Source organism: Pleurodeles waltl, chromosome 8 (genome assembly GCF_031143425.1).
Source record: "Pleurodeles waltl isolate 20211129_DDA chromosome 8, aPleWal1.hap1.20221129, whole genome shotgun sequence".
NCBI lineage: Eukaryota > Metazoa > Chordata > Amphibia > Caudata > Salamandridae > Pleurodeles > Pleurodeles waltl.
This window is the reverse complement of record NC_090447.1, coordinates 1331881471-1331904312: the sequence shown is the minus strand read 5'-3', so window position 1 is coordinate 1331904312 and position 22842 is coordinate 1331881471. Positions and strand designations below refer to the sequence as shown.

General features: G+C 43.0%; 1 protein-coding gene across 1 annotated transcript in view; it reads right to left on the bottom strand.

The window, feature by feature from the left end:
- Window positions 1–22842, bottom strand: part of CWF19L2 (CWF19 like cell cycle control factor 2) — an 860723-nt gene that overhangs the window by 423270 nt on the left and 414611 nt on the right. The window contains exon 11 of the mRNA XM_069202341.1: window positions 7152–7274. Coding sequence (XP_069058442.1) covers window positions 7152–7274 — 123 coding nt within the window. The remainder of the gene's footprint in view (window positions 1–7151; window positions 7275–22842) is intronic.

The following is a 22842-nucleotide window of genomic DNA, read 5'->3' as shown; positions in this document are numbered from 1 at the left end:
TTCAAAATTAATACACAAAAATAAGAACCCCGAGTATCAATATCTTTAAGGAAAACTTCGATTGGCTCTGGTTACATAACCTATGTTGGTGGAGCTTTCACAGGACAAATATCTGGGATGTGACTCACGACAACCATGCCAGAACACTATGCCTTGAAACTTCCACCAGCACTTAAACACCTCAGGCCGTCTCCAAGCACTCTGGCCACAGTGATATGCACACTGCTAAAACACCCCAGAGGCATGATAGACAAGGTTTGATGCACTACATGAGCCTGGACTGGATGAGATGGCGAGGGCACCTGGACTGTGCCTTTATTCGGCTAAATTACAGATGGAGTATAATCCAATGTTACACCTCATGCTGGATGGTCGGCCTCAGGACGAGGGTGACCTGTACTGAGATAGTACCTTTATTGCTCAATGAGAGGTGTGGACCCGATCTGGAAGCACACAGCACAGCACTTTATTGTACTACTGCAAGTGGGCTACCTGTAAAAAACTACAGTCTATGTTTCCCCAGGAGCCTTCGGGCTTGCCTCTCCCTCACCTCAAAAAATAATTAACAGACTTTACAAAACAATGCAGAATGGAGCACCTGTGACACTACCTGGGGCGTATGAACATTGGAGATGAGACCTGAGACCCACACAGTCTGTCAAATGCTAGAAGCATTATTGCACCCAGATGGTGGCGCTGTCCCCCAATTACAGACGGAGACTAATACACATCAAGTATCTGAACAGGATTTACCACACTCTAATAAGGCTTTGCAAAACGGGAGACAATTAACATTGTGGGCAAGAGAATGCTGACTTTTTACACCTGGCCCTGATGCTGCCGAGTAGCTCAGTTCTGGACCACCGTTTTCAACTGTGTTGACGGCATTACAGTCTGAGTCGTCCAGAGGGAACCCATGGTCACGTTGCTGAGCTACGTAAGTAATGTCCCATTTGCCTACCGCAAACTCATTGCCATGATGCTGCTCATGGCTAGGAGAGGCGTGGCTATGCACTGAGGGGCACTCGGCCCCACAAGAGAGTGGCTGCTTAAGGACTTGACTTACTGCCAGGAATGTCTTGACAAATCCCAAACTCTAATCCTGGCACAAGCTCGTCCCAGCGACATATGGGATCCCCCTCTTTAGCACATTCCTGGCTATGCGGGACCAAGGAGAAATGGTCTGCCTGGTCGTGGGGAGAGGAAGGCATGAGACAGCATTTGCTTAGTGTCTATATGAACACTGTCGCTATTCACTGTATGATGCAAACTGACATCGGACTCTTGTGATAAACCAAGACCCTAAAATATTGTAGGTATTATGATCACGTTGTAAATATCTCATGGATTTGGTATGTTTACCCTGCTTGGTTGAGCCCAGCTGCAGCTTTCATCTTTCCTTCTTCTTTACATTTGGTTGCCTGTGACGCGGTTTGCTGATGTTAAAATCAATTAAAACAGAAATAATTAAAAATAAACTCCAGACATCCAAAAATGGCATAACCACTTCCTATTGTGGCTATCATGACCATTGCAATGGTGGCGCTGTTGAGAATATTATTTGTAGTTCAAGTAATATCCATAGCTATCAATCAGAAGCTCTTGATCTGAATAAAACAGATTGGTATGGATTTTATATGGGGTGGAAGTAGTTCAACAGTACTAGTAGGGTAGAATATTGATGTACCAGAAAGGGCGGTCGTGCATTCGAATATGACAAGGCACTATCAAGCAGTACACCAGCAATATTTTTGGGGGATGGCCAGAGCGCCACTGGTAATTCCTGGACCACACTCTATGAAGGGCAACACCTGTAGGAGGTATCTTGGCTCAGTCCCAGGTCATGATTTCCTACCACATGTGCCTGATTGAATGTCTGGGAACAAGCAGGGGTCAAGATGGGCCTCACTCCTTTCTCTCACCTTTCACACTGATCCTTGGTAGTTCAATGTTTTCTGTAGTTCTAGATAGGGAGGCCTTCCTCAAATGGCAGACCTTGAGATGTTCAAAGATTGGTTATATGTTTGTTAAAGAAACAATTAAGTCATTCAAACAACTTAAGAGTGACTTTGGCATAGACAAAGTGTAAAAGTATAGCTGCTTACAGGTCCGTCACTGTGTATCAAATCCAAACTATATGAGCAGCCACTACAAGACCCCTCACTTCATTTTAAAAAAATGCTTCAAAGAGCTGATAAAGATAAGCCCTGCATCGCTAAAATACACAAATTGTTACAAGAGGAATAGGTGATCAGAGAAGTGGCCGATTCCAAGACAACTGGAAGGAAGAACTGTAGCAGCCCTTGTCAGACTGAAAATGGGAGACAATAATGAGAATCTCAAGGAAGGGCATTACCCATGTTCAGGGTATGGAGCCGGGAAGAAAGAGCATATTTAGTTGGCATTACACAGCTCATTCCCTACATGCAATTAACAGCAAAGGGTCACATAAGTGTTGGAGGGGCTAAAGGAGCTCAGGGACGCTCACACAAGTATTTTGGTGTGTCGCGTAGGCTCTCATTATCCTAATGAGACTACTGGATTATTGGGAGGCAAGATCGTTCACAGTGTGGGGGACTAAGTCTGACCCACGGCGAAGGACCCTTGTCACCCCGAATCGGGGTTGTACTCCGGCTAACTAGCAGTGCCTTATCTCTCCCAGAGGGAAGAGACAATTGGGCAGCTGAGCGCATGACATCTTAGTGCTTCCCAGGGAAGTCGTGGTCACTCAGGTCACAACCAGTTCTCTTGTACAAAGTGTGATCTCATATATAAATGACAAAGGCAGTTTGAGTTTTAAAGATTGGTTTAATAAAACGACTGCATTTTAGATAACAAGGCGTGAGCCGCATTAACCAGAACCATACAACACAGAAGGATTGAAATGGTAACGAGGAGAGTGAAACATAAGAATAATGCTATCATAGTGCAACTAGATTACGTTCTCTCTCTAAGTTATATTATGAGCACAGCATGTTAAGCTCTAAGCCTGCCTTTCAGGTTCCCCCGGGAGGACATCAACCCTCAAACCTGAGCAAAAGCCTGTGATCTGGATCAGCGTCTGCAACAGGGCTGTCAGCATCTAGTTGTGAGTTCCTGGTTGGAATCTCCCTCTTACGTGTACTGGGACTAGAAAGTGTTTTTATACTATTGATGTGAACTAACACCCCGATGTTCCTGCGTAAAAATGTGTACTGTCTACGAACCATAAAGATTAAACTTCTACCACGTCTATCGGCAATGTACCAGACTGTATCCTTGACTGAAGCACAGAGTGACTGTTTGAGAACTACAGTGCTGAAGTAGGCTAAACAGTGTGATAGAAGAGAATATAACAAAAACGTGAAACTGGTTATTGTAAAATAACAGTGCGAGGCTAAATAAAATGCATCTAGGGCAAAGTGCACAGAGGCCTAATACTTTAAGCAAACACGCAAAAAGCTACATTAAAAATGGCTACACTACAGGGGCTGCACCAAGATGTGAGCATAGAGGAAGGGGATATAGAGAAAACCACTAAACTACAGTTACTGGAAGACCCAAACCGAGTCATAATATGTTAGCACCCATAAAGGGGCTATCAAAAGGACAGCAGCATTAATTAATGTAAAGCCATTGTCAACAAAACAGGCACTGTTGGGAAAATGGGGATGAGAAGGTGGTGCTCTAGGATTCTCCACCTTTATGACAGGTACAAGACACTATGGAACATACAGGGCGTGGAAAAAAAAAGGTTTGAACGCCACTTGAGGCGCAGAACGCTTTTATTCTGTGACTTACCCTCCTCTCTTCTGAAATATTTTGGAAATGAATGTAGAGTGTCTACATGACTAAGAACACCAACAGCCAGGTTTATGTGCTAAGCATTACATGGACAAATAGATTACAAATTAAAGCACAGAAGATAACTTTTAAGACTGTCATACAGTCCGTTTTCTTTTGTGGTATGTTATGTACTGCTTTCATCTTGAATCTTTAATTTGTCCTATCAGCCTCACTACTCTAGTAGCCACCTTACTGCAGCGAGAGTTACCACTGTGGGTCTTCATGCTTTTATTTTTAAACTGTCTACACCGTAGTAACAGGTTTATGTCTGTGTTAGAAATTGGGTCTCTAGTTAGCAGAGGTATACACCCTTGTCCAAGTAGGGACCACAATCCTAATCAGGGTAAGTCAGTGAAAACGCCACAAAAATACACCACAAAGGGTTATGAAAAATTGATAATTATCTGAATAAAATAAGATAAAAACAACAAAAATTCAATTCGCACAAGATGACATATCACTTTTTAAAGGTTTAAAAGAGTCTCAATCCTTAAGAATCAGTGGTTGTATCCTTGTAACACACAGTACCTGGGATGTGTCAAAAATTACGCACAGTTCAGCAGAGGTGGAGATGCGTTCAAAAATAAGGTGCTGCGTCAGATTTGTTGTTTCCTTCCACGCTGCAAGGTGATGCGTTGATTTCCAAGGGCGCAGCCTTGGTTCCTCACTACGATGCAGTGATATTTTGACACCTAAGGACAATGTGTTGAAAATTCTTGAAGTGCTGCTAAGAAGGAGCAGCGCTGTGTCGATCCGGTAGGCGGTGCAGCAACTTTTCAGCCACGAGGCAGGCACTTCATCAATTTCTGCGATTCGTTGCACTGATTTTCTGACATACTGGGATTTTCCTCTCTGGGATGAAGTTTTTGTGGCCCTGAGTCTTCAGAGCAGGAGGCAAGCTCAATGAAAGCCCTTGGAGAGCACTTGTAGAGAAGGCAGAGTCCGTCCGACAGAGTCAGAGGCCAGCAGGAAGCAGGGCAACAAGTAGGGCATCAGTCCTTCTCAGCAAAGCAGAGATGAGTCCTTTGGCAGCCAGACAGTCCCTTTGACAGAGTCTAGGTGTAGCTCCAGAAGTGTCTGATTTGGTGGGGGTCGGAGACCCAGTATATATATATACACCCAAAAGTGCCTTTGAAGTGGGGGAAACTTAAAAGAGTGGTTTTGAACTGCATAAGTTCCCCTTTCAGCTCAGTCCTGTCTGTCAGGATCCCTGTGGGGGGGTTTCAGGCCTTTGTGTGAGGGCAGGCCACTGGCCTTTGAAGTGTAAGAGAGAGCCCCTCCACCCTTCCTGCCCAGGGAGACCCATTTACTATGCAGATCAATGCGGATGTGACTGAGTGTCCTGTGTTTATGGCTGTCTGGGTGGAATGCACAAAGGGAGGGGAGCTGTCAACCAGCACAGACCAGCCAAGGATTGGAGACGGGCTGTAAGGCACAGATGGCAGTAAGTGCAGAAAAATGCCCACTTTATAAAAGTGGCATTTCTAAAATAGTAATATTAAATCCAACTTCACCAGTAAGCAGGATTTTCGATTACCATTCTGGCCATACTAAACATGACAGGACTACTCCTTTCAGATCAGAATCTACCATTTAAAAGTATATAAGGGCAGTAGCAATGCTGGCCTATGAGAGGTGCAGGCCTCACAGTAGTGACAACCGAATTTGTGAGTTGTCCACTACCAGAACATGTAAAACATATAAGTACAAGTCCTGCCTTTTACTTACATAGCACCCTGCCCTATGGATTACCTAGGGCCTACCTTAGGGGTGACACATATGTAGAAAAAGGTGAGTTTAAGACTTGGCAAGTACTTTTAAATGCAATGTTGACGTGGCAGTGAAACTGCACATACACAGGCATTGCAATGGCGGACCTGAGACATTGTTAAGAGCCTACTTACGTGGGTGGCACAATCAGTGCTACAGGCCCACTAGTAGAATTTAGTTTACAGGCCCTGGGCACCTGTAGTGCACTTTACTAGGGACTTACAAGTAAATTAAATATGCCAATAGGGTATGAGCCGATGTTACCAAGTTTTAGGGAGAGAGCACATGCACTTTAGCACTGGTTAGCAGTGGTAAAGTGTCCAGAGTCCTAAAGCCACCAGAAATGTCAGAAATAGAAGAGGAAGGCAAAAAGTTTGGGGTGATCCTTCAGAGAGGCCAATTTCCAATAGTCCGCAATGCCTCCTCCAAACAAATAGCATTGTTTCCTCCTACCAAAAACTTACAATATGCGCATTGTAAAAAAAAATTCTTGGATATTTTGTAGACATCAAAAACAAGAGGCGATCTTCGAATACTAAACCCGTTTGACAGCTACAAGGTAAAAAACTGCTGTCACAACAGACATTGTTTATTTGATAATCCAGTGAAGAAGGCAACATTTGGACCAGCTGAACAAGGCAGAATGCTGTGTGGAATGGAGAGATACTTAAACCAAAAACACTGATTAAACCACAGAAAGTACCCACTTTAAAAAGGGATAAAGGGATTGGAGACTAACCGAGCAAAACTGTTGGATCAAGTACAAATACTGTCATTCTCTAGTGAACATGTGGTAGAGCTAAGAATTGGCATATTCAAACAGTCTTTCATTTAATTATAGCATACCGTCGTACAACCTTTATTGAATTTATATCAAGTTCTTCCCACATGCACTGCTAAACGACACAGGTTTCAGTGTTTATTATCTACATGTTTTAGAGGCTTACATTGGTCATATTCTAGAATGTGCACTCTCAGCCTTGCCTTACAGGCTTTCCGACATGCTTTGCATCACAATTCTCTCTTTTTAATTCTTAGCCATTTATGAATTTGTTGTCCTCTGTTGAGCTCTCGTCTAGATAGTTTTGTGTTTTGGTAAAGCTTCATATTTTATTTGCCGGTTTGGTAGTGCTTTGTATTTGTGTTGTGGTACTAGAATGGTGTTATATAATATCTCGTAAGCGCTCAAGCAAACCAAGAGGAAGGAGAACTTCAAAAACACACACTGAAGTTTTCTCTTGATTAAGGTTTTCTCTTCTAAGGGAGATTTTGCTACTAGGGGATTACTATTTTATATGTTAAAGGCCGGTCTTAACGTAAGTCAAATGCTGATGTAGTGGGATTGATAGCTATGTTATGCTTTGTACTGTTAAGTGAAACACTTCAATAAAGACATTTTAAAAATGTTCTATTGTAATACATACTCCAAGATGCAAGAATGAAACTTCAGTATACATTCAGCAACTGTCAAACATGCTTATGCATTTGCAAGAAACTGGCATTTGTCACATGCACAGGCGGCCAACCGTAGATTTCCTAAAGCAAAAAATACGTACCATCTGTCTCCTCCTCCTCCCTCCTTTTGTCTCTGACGTGTCTGCCACATTGACGGGCCACGCTCTTCCAGACTGATCTGTTCTGACAAGAAGCACTTCGTTATCCTCTTCCAATCTAGCACCCTGCAACAGGAAACACATTCTTTCACAAACATCAGTTCAGAAGGCACATTCCAACAGTACATATTTTTTCATAAATGATTCTAAAAAAAGTACTATGTCTTTCCAAGTATGAACATGGTAAAACGTGCAAGAAAAAATAACAACAAAAAATCAACATTTGAGGAAGTTTTTTTTTCTATGTTTTTTTTTCTATTTTTCTTCCAAGGCATAAATGTGATAGAGATGCGGGATTCAAAGTAGCTCATAACTTCAACTGCATCTAACTTTGCTGGACTACTTTTATGTGTGTATATAGATGGGTTCTGTAGATATTGTACTTTTCCTTTTTCAAATAAAAACACTAGACAAGACAGCAATTTATTAGCTGACGTTATTTATTATCTGCTTTGAAAGCTGAGTCTCCAGCCCCACCTCTGTAATCCTTGGAACGCTTGACCTGTCTACTCGTGGGTTAAGTGCAAAAGGGTGGTACTTGGTGTTCAATTTTAGGTTCAATATTTGGGTAAAGATCCAGAAACAAATCTATAAGACTCTAAGAGCCAGATGTACAAAGCATTTTTCTGGTTGCAAACAGCCCAATGGGCCAATACTGCCACCCTGAGATACAGATGCATTTTGTTTTTAGATAAATAAATATGCATTACCCACTCAAACCCTGATGAACAATACCTGAACAGTGATCATAGCTTTGTTGTTTAAGTTTTCTCATTTTTTTTTTTTTTTTTAAGTACACAGGTGTGTTTTATTTAGGATTTTATAGTGGGCAGAAATGAAGTTCTTCTGGTATATTGTGCCACAGAAGAAGGCATTTATTTTCATAAAATGTATTTTGGGTGCTAAAATATTCAGGAACATATAATTCACAACAGGCTTCTTTGCATGGCCAAAGACAAACCAAAGAGCTTGGGGCTATGCAAGGCATGGGAGGGAAGTTTAATTCATTTTGAGTAGCAGGTTGTGATAACTGACAGACAAAGTCTCAGATGGGGGACTTGTAGCACTTTTGTGAAGACATGTCTACTCTGAGTTCCAAATCCGCTCCACCCTTCGGGGATCTTAATGGTAGGAAAGGAGGTGTGGTGATGACACAGGTGGCTGCGAGAACCCACTTGCGCTTCCTCACCCTTTGGTTGAGAGCCAGAGAGGAAGTCACTGCCGGTTAGGATACTGAGAGAGGTAAACCTCTGAAGTCCACATATTTCAAAGTAGCCCTAAGTGTGAACCCAAGCCAGAGGGTCTGAAAAAAGAATGCACATCGGGCATTAAGCAGTATAGGAACTAAATGAGAGAAGTGATGGAAAGTGCAGAAATAATTCGAAGGTACTCAGTGGGTGCCTTCCTTGCTTTCTCGTCTTTTTGTGGTCTTCAATAGTGTAGGAATATATATAAGGCAGCCAAAAGCTCTGCGATATACAAGAATGCTAAATACTGCCAGCAACACAAAACTTCATATGATACCATTCTGTAGACATTACACAGTAATGAAAAAAATCATAATGACAGCTAGTAACATGCCTATGGTACTACCATCACAGTAATGTTGCAATGATTTCAGGATGCAAAACATCACCTAGCAACAGCATGTGGTACTGCACCCCGAAATTCAGCGACTGAAGGGCTGTGGTACTGCATCTTTGTAATCCAGAAATATTAAAGAATGCCACAGAGTTTCAACCGGTTATAATGCAACCTTGTAATTCAGAAGTGGTGGCAGACTGTTAAACGCCACCTAGTACTAGCTTGTGGTATTGCATCCATTGTCATTTAGTGATTGCACAAAAACAAAAAGACGGAAATCTTGTTTAATGAAAACTAAACAGGATTCTTAGGGTGAAGCCCTACAGGTTAGCTTTGAAATATTGACTAGCAAGATGAGTGATCATATGCCCAAGAAATTTAAAATAATTATTCCCTGATGTAGTATTCCCTGCATAGTGTAATCAGTGGTCTAAGGGTGATGAAGGGTAATTACCAAGGGTGAGAATTATTAGGGGAGCAGAGAATGATGGGGGGAAATAGCACTATCTAGAAAATGGAGATTGGCAGACCACAGGGGAGACTGGATCTGCACTGGGTCAGTTCAATAGCACATACTATATGAATGCTAACTACAAACATGCCTGAGGGCCGGTCATCAGTGTATGGCAGCAATGACTCCAGGGTGCATGTATTCAATTAGTATTAGCACCCTTGAAATTCAGCAATGTTGTCGGATGGAATTCTACCAGTAGGGTCCTGTGGTATCCCTCTATGTAATACTTAAATACTGCAGAATATCACCTAGTAGCAACTGCCTGTGGTACATTCTTGCAATACAGCAATGGCGGCAGAGCACAATGTATCACGTAGTAACAGCTTGTGGTACCGCATCCCTTTTCATCCAATAATGGTTACACCAGTCATGACGTACTTGCTAGGCTGAAGGATTGGCCAGCATGCTCTAGCTGGAGTTTGAACTATAAAAGCTGGAGTGGTACTCTTAAGGGGGCAGAGAAAGGCAGGGAGGGACAAGAGAAATGCTGTTTTTTAAATCAGTCATTCTCTGGTAACAAATACAGCTTTGGTGGGAAAGTGGAAATACAGAGACGTAAGGGAACGGTGTATCTGCCTTTGGAGCCTTTTGGCTCTGCCACTGGATTTTAGCCATGCTGTAGAGCATCCACAAAACCAAAAGGTGGTGACTGCATCATTTTATAGGCATGCGCACCGTGCATGCACCTGCCTACAAAGGCGCACTTTTCTTTTTTAATTTACAGAGTTGGAGCGGTAAATTAAAAACATAAGTAGGTTCAAAGCATTTTGGGCTTTTTTTAAGCACAGGTGGGGGAGAGCATCACCGTGGGCGCAGGTGGGGGAAGCATAAAAAAGGATGCAGAAGGAAACAACATGGAGGGAACCTGGGGTTCTGTGATGGGGAGTAACACAGCGGGCAAGGGTAGAAAGCAACATGGAGGGTGTGGATGGCAGGAAACAACATGAAGGGCACAGGTGGCGAGACAGAAACAAGATGTTATGCTTTTGCGCCTTGTATTGTGACAAACTTACTCCCGAAAGGGTATATTTGCGCAATGGGCTAAGGGGGAGCAAAATGAAGTACGGTAATAGACAGAGAAGAGCAGAGCATCAAAACATTTAAGTTTTAAAAAATGGTGGAGAGAAGTCTAATATTGTGTGAGAGAGTGTTCTAATGATGAGATGCCAAAAAGGAGAAGAAATTGCCTCCCATCTTAGCCATGGAGTATATATGGAGAGTTTGGGTGGGCAAAGGAAGCAACCTGGGGTGAAGGGATGAAGCAGCAGGTGAGAAAGAACGAAATGGAACGGGAGGGGGAGAAAAACACAGTTGAGAAAGCAGTGCAGGGGTGGGGGGGAAATGGAGGCGGGGGAGGAGGTGGAGCCATGTGAAAAAAGTACACAAGGGAGACAGCAGGAAAAAACATGCACTCACATGGAGTTCATAACCCCCAAAAAAAGTAGTGCTTGAAAATCATGTAATGAATAGACCATTGGGCAAGAACTCAACAGAAGGTAGGATCTCTTCAAACAAAGATGACATTCCACAACCAGCAGTGGCCGCCGCAAATCTCAAGGGGAGGGAGGGGTGCTGATAAAAAAAAAAAAACATAAAAAAAAATACCTGTTCCTGTCACCGCCTGTTGCTTCGCTCCTCTGCTCTTCTTCTGGTGTCCCAGCATTCACTGGGACACCGGCACAGGCTCTCCAGCAATCCTGGTGCAGCTCTCATGCTAAACCTAGCATGAGACCATGAGAGCTGCACCAGAATTGGTCTGAGCGGCTCGTTCTGCTGCTCAGACAGTGCCGTGGGGTCTGTGCAGTTTCTCCAGCCCCGCCCATCCCTGCACATGCTGATGGCTGAGCCAGCAGCTGTAAAATAAAACAATAATGAAATATAATTTTACTTTCAGCTTCTGGCTCTTAGCCAGGGGGGCAACGCTCTTTTGCCATTGCGAAGAAGCCGCCCCTGTGCTCCTAAAGTAAATGGAAGATTACACTTTCCAGGTCCACTAATGTAATTTTACTCCAGCCCCCCAGAAAAAGTGAGCATACTCATAAACCTAATAAACTAATGATAGATCAGTATGTCTGTAAAGAGGGAATACTTCTGCTAGCTGGTCCAAAATGGGAGTGACTTGTATTTAAGCAATGGTTGAAAGGGGGTGACCATAATACATCAATAGCTAATTGGGGCTCAGCCAAAGCTCCTCTCTTTTTTGCGCTGATGAAAAGCTCTACCAAAACCTACAGCTGCCTATAGCCAGATTTACAAAAATAAAATATATGTTTAGTTTCTTAAGACCCAGTCTAACGTGTAGAAACACCAACCGTAATTGTACTGCCTGGCATGAGAGAAAGATTTAAGCAAACAGATACTGGTGCATGAATCATTTTATGTGGCACAACATCCCAAGCCCCCAGAATTTGCCGCTTGCTGTGCACTACCTCACCACCTGAGCTTACTGGATAAGGAAACTTCAGCCCGATGTCAAGTGGTTTCACAGGCACATTACCATGTTGGCAGTGCAGTTCCCTAACTTTTGGCCCGGGCCAGATTTTTAAACCCAGAAAATAGGACAGCGAACACACATGGGCCTCCGAAACCAGCATTTTACAGTAACGACCAGAGAAAAAGATACACAATAATGAAATTAAGTAAACATAGTATGTACAAAATGTTTGTTCTAACTATTGTAATGAAGTATGCGAATAAGACACCTGTTTTAAAATAAGAGGAGGGATTCAAATAGCTCAGAAAAAAAACAGTAGTTTTCACATGGGGTTGTGTCGTTTTCACTGAATGTAAAGGAGTCTGCCCATTTCTCAAGAGAACACTGCCGGGCAATCCCTTCCTTTAGGCAAGGTCATGCCGTAGGGTTCAGTATCGTCCAGGAAATCTTGGATATTGACTGTTCTGAGACACTGTTATGCACAGTGACGCCAAAGCTAATCATGGTTATCTTTGAAAATGTACAAACCCTTTGAGAAGTGGTTTCTTTGAGAATCCACGGGCCCTTTGCATTTTGTATTGCTTTGCTTCTCGGTTTCAGCGCTCTCGAAAAGATTTGCAGAGGCCCAATGCCACTGGAAATTAGCTGAGTGAGTAAAGTGCTCACTACTGAGACCTGCGTAGCCCGACTCAAAGGTTTACATTCTGGCCATTGCTGTGAGGTCAATAGAACTCGTGCCATTACGTTGGTTAATAATTACACCTATTTGAGGTGTTGCAAACTTTAAAACTGGCAGAAAGCACTATATAAAATGTATTAATGTGGACTGCATACAGCACTGGATTCTTTTTTCTTCACAAATAGAATTAACAGGACCAATAGTAAGAGCACAAAATTGAATTCAACCAGCTGTTGAACCATAGAAATCCAGTTTTTATGTGTGCTAGTGCTGTCTAGTCAACCTTGCTAGATATAAAATGGCAATACTCCCATGAATTGGGAAAAGATAAGCACATCCTATGGTCACTGCTCCCTCTTGTAAAGCCTGTGTAATGTTGAGCAGGACTAAAAAGCTAAGATGTTCAACTCCTTCTTAGCAGGTCCCTCAGCCTACTTGGCCAAAAAATGTTTTTGTTCATCAAGACTGGAAGCCACAGTCAGGTGAGACAGCCACCAGCAAATCAGCACTGGTCTAATTATTTTTTAACTGAAAGTCCTTCATGATGATCCAGTGCAGAATCTCGTACTAATTCACATCTACTCTGGCAAGACCCTAGTAATGTCTGGCGATTATTTTCTCATTTCTAAAGCTGCTTTGATTTCAGAAAGAGATAAGACTGTATTGATGTGCATTAGTTCAAAGCTTACCCACTCAGCCAAGAGAAGGGACTCTTACTTAAGGTATCAGGGTGCCTAGTGATTCAGGGAGTTCAGGTCTCGGTGGATGCCCAGTACTGTGGTGTTTCACAAAGGTGATGAGACCAGTGGAAAGCTGGCTGAGATGAAGAGGGGTGTATCTCCTTATGTATTTATATGATGTTCTGATCAGAGTCTGACAGGGTCAGTTAATAAAGATAATAATTACTTGGAGATTTGGTTTTTATAAATAAGGAGAAATCTATTTTGGTGCCAAGCAAAAAGTTAGGGTTTTGGGGATTTTAAAATTGATACATTAAGGACTTTCTTATGTCTTTCTCAGAGGAAAATGAATCAGGAACAGTTTATGATAAAGATGCTTGCTTGGATCCTAGGGCTTCTGTCCTCTTTGATTCAGGCAGTTTTTTTCTGGCCAACACCATTACAGATGTCTCTAGAGCTGTGGTTCCCAACCTTTTGACATAAGTGGACCCCCACTGTATCATTACTGGAACCCGTGGACCCCAATGAATCATTACTGGAACCCAGGGACCCCACTGAATCATTACTGGAACCCAGGGACCCCCTACTGAGTCATTACTGAAAGCTGGGGACCTAATCTGTTAATAATATTTAATTTTCTAAGCAGTCGCGGACCCCCTAAGGAGGCTTCGCGGACCCCCATGGGTCCCCGTACCACAGGTTGGGAATCACTGCTCTAGAGGTTAATACTGAATCACCATTGCAAGGAAGTTTGGTACAGTGATTGTTTATATTTCTCAATGTATGCCAGAAAAGAGTTGGAATGGTGGTTGGGCAACTTAAGTTCAGGAACGGACGATATATATTTGGAATCTCCTCACACTTTGCTGTGAAGTCGAACACAAGCCTGTCTTGTTGGTGTGCACAGTTAGGCAGTCAAGAGCTGTAGGTAGTTGGACAAAGGAAGTAAAGCAATCTGGTATAAATTGTTTAGAGTTGAAAGCAGGATTGTTTGCTCTTCAGTTTTGTTTTTAAAAATTAGACACGTGTGCGGTTCTTCTGAAGTTGAACATCATTTCCGAAATTCACTGTTTAAATCGCTATTGGGTAAGCAGATTGAAGATTTTTAAACTAGTGATAGAGGTCTGGAATCTTTGTCTTGTGCACAAGATTTCAGTCAAGGCGTAATACTTACCAGGACAGGATGTTGAAATAGCTGACTGGAATTCACATGAATTAAGGGATTAGTTCAATTAGAAATTGAATCAGAATGTGCTCAAGGAAATACAGCAAACTTTGGGGGTCACTCAGTGTAGATGTTTTTGCTTTGAATCCAACGAATCAACTTCTGAGGCACTTTAGCTGGAGACCAAATCCGGTTGCAGAGGCAGTAGATGCTTTTCTAGTGAATTAGAGGGTTCTGATGGGCTGTGCATTCCGGCCATTTGCAATCATACAGAGGGTACTTCTGATGGTAGGGAAACAGAGGTGTCAGGTAATTTTAGTGACTCCCTTTTTAAGCCAGACAAACTTGGCTTCTGTAGTTGTTGAAACTGGAGGAGAAGGAGCCTTTTTGATTCCAGCGTCACCAGGTCTGCTTTTAAGTCAGGATGGAGAAGAACGTCCACTAGTTCACTCTGGAGTGTTTAACCTTATTGCATGCAAGACAGCAGGCATGATTCATAGTTGCAGGTCTCTCAGAGGAGGCTAGAAATGTACTTACGAGTGCTGGGTCCCCGGATCTAGAAAAAATGTGAACATTCATGCAAAGTTTGGTTTGTTGGACTTGGCCTTCTCAGCCGGGTCACCCCCAAACATTTTGCCTTCGCCCCTCCTGTTTTGCTGAATTTGTTTTTGTTAGCCTTAGGACTCTGCGCACTTTAACACTTTGTAGAAATGTCCCTTTTTGTAGGGTTAGATCCAAACTTTTACCTTCTTCCTCCTCTTTTTTTCTGCTGTGTTTTTGTTGGCTTTAGGACTCTGGGCACTTTACCACTGCTAATCAGTGCTAAAGTGCATATGCTCTCTGTTTAAAATGTATTGGTGATTGTTTTTTCCATGATTGACATGTTTGATTTACTAGTAAGTCCCTAGTATAGTGCACCAGGTGTGCCCAGGGCCTGTAAACCAAATGCTTCTATTTTGGCTGATGCACTGATTGTGCCACCCACATGAGTAGCCCTGCAAACATGTCTCAGGCCTGCCATTTCATTGTCAGTATGCTGTTCTGAACTACCATTTTGACCTGGCAAGTGCAAACACTTGCCAGGCCCAAATCTTCCCTTTTATTACCTGTAAGTCACCCCTAAGGTAGGCCTAATGCAGCCCCATTGGCAGGGTGCAGTGTATTTAAACGTTAGGACATGTACTGGTGTGTTTTACATGTCCTGATAGTGAAATACTGCTAAATGTGTTTTTCCACTATTGCAACGCCTATCTCTCCCATAGGGTAACCCAGGAATTGCCTTAAAATATCTGTTACTTGTAATTTACCATTGGGAGCAGATAGAGATGGAGTTTGGGGTCCCTGAACTCACAATTTAAAAATACATCTTTTAGCAAAATTGGTTTTTAAATTGCGAGTTTGAAAATGCAATTTTTAGAAAGTGGGCATTTTCTTGCTTAAGCATTCTGTGCCTCTGCCTGTCTACTGAATACACGTGTGGCTCAGGATGACAGTTGGGCTGTTTGTGTTTTTACCTTGACAGTCACACAAAGGGAGCTGAGGTGTGTCCTGCATAGCCTGATGGCCCATCACCAGGCTGATGGGTATTCCTGAGCTAGAATGGTGGGATGAGCTGACACTTGCACCTGAATAGGGCTGTGCCTGTCCTTAAATAAAGCAGTCTTTGACCCCCTGGGGTGTGTCTAGGCCAGGGCAGGGAAAGGCAGGGTCTTGTGTACTACAAAGACTTCTCTGTGAAGTTTGCCTACTTCAAAGACAGAAATGGGTATATGTACTGGACCTCTGACACCACATAATTAGAACCTTTCTGGACTGAGGACATTCTGCCAGGAACAAGAGCTGGATGCTGTAGGAGGGAATGCCACTCTGCCTGTTGCTTTGCTGTGCTGGCCTGCTGCTTGCTGTTCTGTCCTGGGAGTGAAAGGACTGGACTTGGCTTTCTAGATCCTGCTTTCCAAGTTTCTCCAAGGGCTTGAACTGAGCTTACCTCCTGTTAAGAAGTCTCAGGGCCATCAAAGACTTCACCTGCCTACGCCTGGGCTCTCTTGCTGAAAGTCCTGACTTGCCAAGTGGTATCAAATCCAGTTCCTGGACCCTTGGAAGTGAGCTCTGGTGCAACCAGGAATAAACTAAGCACACTGACTCTAGAGCTACTTTGGAACCGGTTTCGCTCTCCAACTCCACGCCGCTGCCTGCACCACAGCCATTGTCCCCCTGTTGAGTGCAACGACCGTGATGTGCAACCCTGGCCTGACCCCGCCGTAGCACCTCCGAAGTCCCTCCACAGCATGAGTCCCGAGTACTATGTTCTTGATGTCCATGCAAAGTCTTCATTTCCTCGACGTTTTCCAAGGCAGTGTATGACTGGCCCGCCCGCCCTCACGAGTGGTGTTGGACTGTTGGAAGTGACTCAAAATTCCATAATAGCCCCAGTTGGAGCTATTGAGTTTCTAAGCGCTATACTAAGATTTAATCTTTGAAAATGTGTATCTTTACTGGTGAATGTTGGATATTTGTCATTTTGGTCTTGTTTTACTCAGATAAATATTGGCTAGTTGTCTAAAGTGGTGTGAAGTACTTCTGTGGTGTTTTCACTGTGTGTGTGTTTGTGTGTGCAAATACTTTACACACTGCCTCTGAGATAAGGCTGACTGCTTGTGCCAAGTTACCAAGGGAGTGAGCAGCAGTTATCTTAGCTGTATGACTTGCCCTGACTAGAGTGAGGGTCCCTACTTGGACAGGGAGCAAATCACTGCCAACAAGAGAGCCCATTTCTAACACCACTGCTAACCAGAGCTAAAGTGTTTGCACTCACTCCCTAAAACATGGTACAATTGGCTTACACATGTTTGGCACCTTTAATTTGCTTAGAAGTCCCTAGTAAAGTGGTGTACCATTTACACAGGGCTGGTAAATGAAATGCTACTAGTGGGGCTTTAGCATTTATTGTACCACCCACTTCAGTAGCCCTTTAAAAATGTCTCAAGCCTGCCATTGTAGCCTGTACACAGTGTTAAACTGGTAAATCGACTTGGCAAAATAAACCTCTTGCCAGGCCTAAAACTCCCTTTTTAGGTCGAGCATAGCTGCGCGCAAGAGATGCTTTTCTGACGTGTTGTTATCTATTTGGGCTTTTAACCACGCCCACCTCACGCCCAACACTATCGCTCATTCATGGGCTTGCCCTTCAAAAATCCTTTATCATCATTGGTAAATGCTTTACGTTTGTCCCTCTTTGGGGTGGTTTGGTTTCCGCATTGGTCATCGACTCTGTTACACGGATAATTGCACTTTTGCCAATACATTTGACTGTGGGCAAACTTCTTTTTCCTTTTGTGTGTCTCCTTCACGCTCATAGCGCTTTGAATCGGCTCGCTTATGTGAAACTGTTTCCCTTTTCATTCTCAATTTATGTGGCAAGAAAAGTCCGGTTAGGAGTTTACAACGCTCATAGTGCTAACTCAAATCAATGCGAGAGCCATTGGATTGCAAATGCTTGTTAATATGTTACCCCTAAATTGCCCATAGTCCAGGGTGCATTTCACTTAAAAAATTGGACATGTCCTTTTAAGTTTTACATGTCCTGGTAGTGAAAAACTCACAAATGTGTTTTTCACTACTGTGAGGCCTACATCACCCATAAGTTAACACCTGTTTACATTATTACATTTTTTAAGTGATAACTTTTGATAGGGAATAGGTAGGAATGTTGAGTTTGGTCTCTAAAGAATTAAAACCCTCTATAATGTTAAAGTCAGATTTTAAGTCACAATTCAGAAAATGCCACATTTTTGGAAAGTGGCCATTCTCTTGTCCTAATCCTTAAAGTGCCTGCAGTCTATATCCTGGGCCACATGACTAAGTGTAGTTGTCAGTTGGCCTTAGCGTATTCAACCTAGAAAGTATCACAAAGGAAGCACTGGGTGTTAGCAGGATGGGCCATCCACAGGAGATAGGAGGTAGGAGGTAGGAGGTGCGGAGCTGTCCCATACCACACTTGCATTTCAAAGGTAGTGCCCCAGCACACTCACAATGAACTTTACACTAATCTATTGTCACCCCAAGCCCAATGGAGCCAGGGCAGAGGAAGAAAGGAAATGCCAGACACTTCTGTAAGGGGAAAGATATACCTATTGTCACTTCATACATCTCCTTTCAGTGAAGGCTTAGGACTGCTCCACCATGTGTATCTACATGCTTAAGAAGACTTAGGCAAGCCCTACTTTCTAAGGCACTACTTCCCTGGGACCCTGAGCCTTACCTCCGTAGGAGAGCTTACTGATGCCTGCAATTACCCTATCAAGAGAACCTAGTCTCAATACACCCAAGTAAAGTAAGGTATCATACTTGTTTTCCATTAGCTAGTCACCATCCATCCTGGCACATTTTAGAGTTGGCACTGACGCTTGTTAACATTAATGTGGCTTATCAAAGTAAGAAATACAATACTGGAAAATGAACAAGGCTAATGATGTACCTTTGTAGTGTCATTTTAGATGATATAGAACATGTTAAAATTTCCATGTATAGTTACTTCAAGCATAAATTTAAAAACGCTGCTAACTCACTGAGCTCCTGTCCAAAAACAAATCCGTGGACTGTCATTGTAGAGACTTGCTTTGGTGGTCACTGCGATCTGTAGATGCTGTAGCAGGAAGTGCAGGTGTCGTGTCACTTAGAGTCGCTGTAGGGCAAAGAGTCGGGTTGACCAGAGTTTCACGTTGACAGTTGGCACAGGGGGCAAAAGATCTTGCCACATACAGGCCAGTTTGCGAAGAGCCCAAAACTTCACAATTCCTCCTTTTCGAGTCAAATGAGTGCACTCTTATGCCAGCCAAAAGTCAAGGGCACAGGAAGGCATTGCTTGGGTATCAGGGACTCACTCTTGCAGAGGCCAGCAGGCTCAGGCAGTTCCAGTTGCAGGTCCAGGCAGTAGATCAGCTGGGTAGATGCAGGCAGGCCTCTGGAGCTTGTTATGTTCCTACAGCTCACAATAGGAGGTCAGTCATCTGACCCTTGGAATCACTCAGCCTGGGATGAAGGGAGCAGGTCCAGTCTTCATTTGCAGCAAGCAGGGCACATCTCAAGCAGCAGGGCTCTCTCCTTTGGTAGTACTGGAAGGTCCAAAAGTGTACTAAAAGAGTGAATCTGAAGGTCCTCTTTTTATAGGTGGTGCCAACTTTGAAGTGGAAAAAGTTTCTGGAGTTTCCCCCTACAGAGATGTGTGAAATTTCCTGCCTCTCTGCCCTGGTCCCAGTCTGTTTGTCCAACAGGCATGTGTAAAGTCCTTTGCGTGTAAGGTGGACCAGTGCCTTTGAAGTGCAAGTGTGGTAGGTGACAGCTCTGCCCTCCATTAAGCCAGGATGGCCCATTCTACTAACACCCAGACCCTCTAATGGGATGCTGTCTGGGAGGAATATACAAAGGTCAACTGCCAACTACACCTAGTCATGTGACCCAGGAACAGACTGCAATCACCAAATGGTTAGGACAAGAAAATGCCAACTTTCTAAAAAAATTGATAAACCTGGCGTTGGACCCTTATAGTTCAGCAACGTTGGACCACATTAAACTAACCTTAAAAAAGAGGACCTTGTCTGAAACAGTTATCAAGAAATTATTTACCACACGATCACAAAATTCATTAACATGATCAAATAGGTTTTTCACCATTTACTATAATCTCATTTGTTGATTTTACACAAGAAAAATTAACACATATATACTTTTAGGACATAAACCATACACAGTATACATATTTGTTCCACAATTTTAGGACATGACCATAACATTCACAGTATATATATATTTGTTCCCACAGTTTCCATTTTTCAGTGTAATACCTTTTCCATTAGTTTTGCTTAAATAAACAATAAGAAATATACAAAATATACATGAATAGTACAGCTAAGGGGCATTTAGTGGTGTAATATCTAGCTCCTTAACAACACATCTTTGTTGTCTCAATACACAGATCAACCATAACTAAGCCCACTTAAACTTACCACATCTATAAACACATAGAACTGATAATAAGTTTCATAAGCAGCAGCGATACCTTAAAACATAACAGCCACCTAACGGCAATAAATGAACAAACATACACCCCAGCAGAACAAAACACATAGTAATGTCTTTCAGCACAGAACTTAATGCACATAATGCTCCACATAGATCCAAAGTCAGATCCAGGAAGCCACCATCCAACCCAATTCAGGCTGAGTGAGGTCTGTATTCACAATGGTGTCAGAAATTACAAAAAGAGGGCCCTTGAGCAAACTATAAGTCTATCAGGGGAAAATACTATCAATACACAAAACAGGGCTACCCCACTATTGTACCTGTACCTTTACAAAGTTCATACATAATATACATAGAGCCCATAAATATACAAAATATTTCTCTTTTATTACAAATGGATTCACATCTCATTAATTATAAACATAAGTATTACTTTCTCCAACTCTACATTTACATACCAATCATGATATATTTTCAATCAAAAAATGTAAAGAAATAAGGAATTAAGGAACAGCAATGAAAAACATAGTAAGAAGGAATTCAAAGAAACAAGCACCCCTCTGGTTCAATCACTCCTTACATTCATACTCCATAATCAAATGTAACTAGCACTCACATCCATTCAATCAATCTTACACTAGGATACAAGTATCTTTTATCCATTCCAAGTTACACCCCTGCTATTACAATAACTTATAGGGCCTAATCTGCCAAATCTTTGGGCGGAAAACCGCCACTCCAGTCTTCCTCTCGCTGGCTCTATTACGAGTTTCCCGCTGGCCCGGTGAACTCACCACAACATTGACACAGGCTTGTAATCCAGTGAAAAGCGATACGGGGCTGTCCATGGGGGACCCTGCACTGCCCATACCGAGTGCATGGGCAGTGCCGGGGCCCCTCCGGGGCCCAAGCACTCGTCTCCGTCAGCCTTTGCATGGCGGTTGAACCACCATGCAAAAGCTGGCAGACACAGGACTCGTAATCTCCAGGGCAGCGCTGCTTGCGGCGCTGCCCAGGAGGATTAAGACACCAGAATCACCAGGCCATCAGCCGACCTAAAAGTGGCAGTGCCGACGGATCAACAGTGGCGTTTTCGCCACGGTCGGACCCCGCCGCTTTGGCCACCGCGAGACAGCCACTCTCGTAATGAGGTTCATAGTCTTTTAAATATCCAAGATATGTTATTGCCATAAGATTATACACATGTGCATTTATAAAACATCAACACCTTATTAACACATATCCTATAATAGCACCGAAAGTGTTATTGATCTCTCAGAAAGATCAATGCCTTATTTCTCCTTGATGCTCGTCCTATAGTTGCAAAAAATAAATAAAATGGTATGAGCACCAAAGCTTATTCTTCTAAATACAAATTCTATGGTTGCAAGGGGTAGTATTAGCGTCATAGCACGTTTCGGTGTCTCACTGCAATAGAAACAACATTCATCATGGTGCAGTTGGATCTAATCCAGAACACTGTAAAAGCAATGCTCTAGTAGAGGAGATGACACCTCTCTCTTCAACAATGGTATATAAGCAGATATCTAAGGATCATATATGTCCCTATACATGGCCCAACTGAAGACACAGGAATACCATCACAATGTAGTCAAGTCAGTAACTTTCTCTCCATAGCACTTAAGGGTTTCCATCCAATGTTCATGATTATAATAGAAATGAATCCAGTCTTCCTTGCATAGTAAGGGACCCCCGAAATAGGGCACACTATGTTGTCAGTATCTAAGGTCTTACTTCTTCAGAAGTTGGGCCACCTCGGATCTACCTGATATAGGGATGGAGGGTCCAAACTGCAGGACTCATATCGGTGCACGTCCCGCCACCGAAATGCTTAAGGGAGTAACTTTTCAGCAATTTCAGTCTATCCTGTGTCAATCAGTCCCAAAATGCTCTCACTGACAAGGTTGAATGAGGTCTCTATTCAAAATGGTGTGAACACTTACACTGGGGGACAGATAATTTTAATAGCTTGGACAAGAGGTAACATACAAGGCCCTTTTAGCACAAGAAGTGGACATATCCCATCACAGAGAAATCCACATGTGTACTTTTACACAACTCACACCCAATTTGCAGAGTGTGCTTCATCACGTACACAACTGCAGGGCAATTACTTCTGGAACAATTAAGATGTCAGCAGTTATGCTCTAACGCGTGATTGGCAAATGTACCCTTAGGTGTGCATAGCTGTGGAGAAATGCAGACTAAAGCTGTGGAGGACGTGACAAAAACAACTGGGGAGCAAGAGCTGTGGGAAAGGGGCAATGGTGTGCAGTGGCAGGAGGGTGGCTAGTACACAGAGCTGGCGGAGAGCACTGCTCAGAGATATGGGCTGAAAATAGTGGGCAAAGCTATGGGAGAAAAGGTGTACGTTACTGTAGGTGGGAAAGGGTCACATAGGGGTGGGAAATGGTGCACATATGTGCTTGGAATTCTATACAGAGCTGTGCAGGGGGAAAGCTGCGTAGAGCTGTGAGGAGAACAATACACAGCTTTTGGGGGAACGGTACACAGAACTGTGCAGGAATAGTGCATA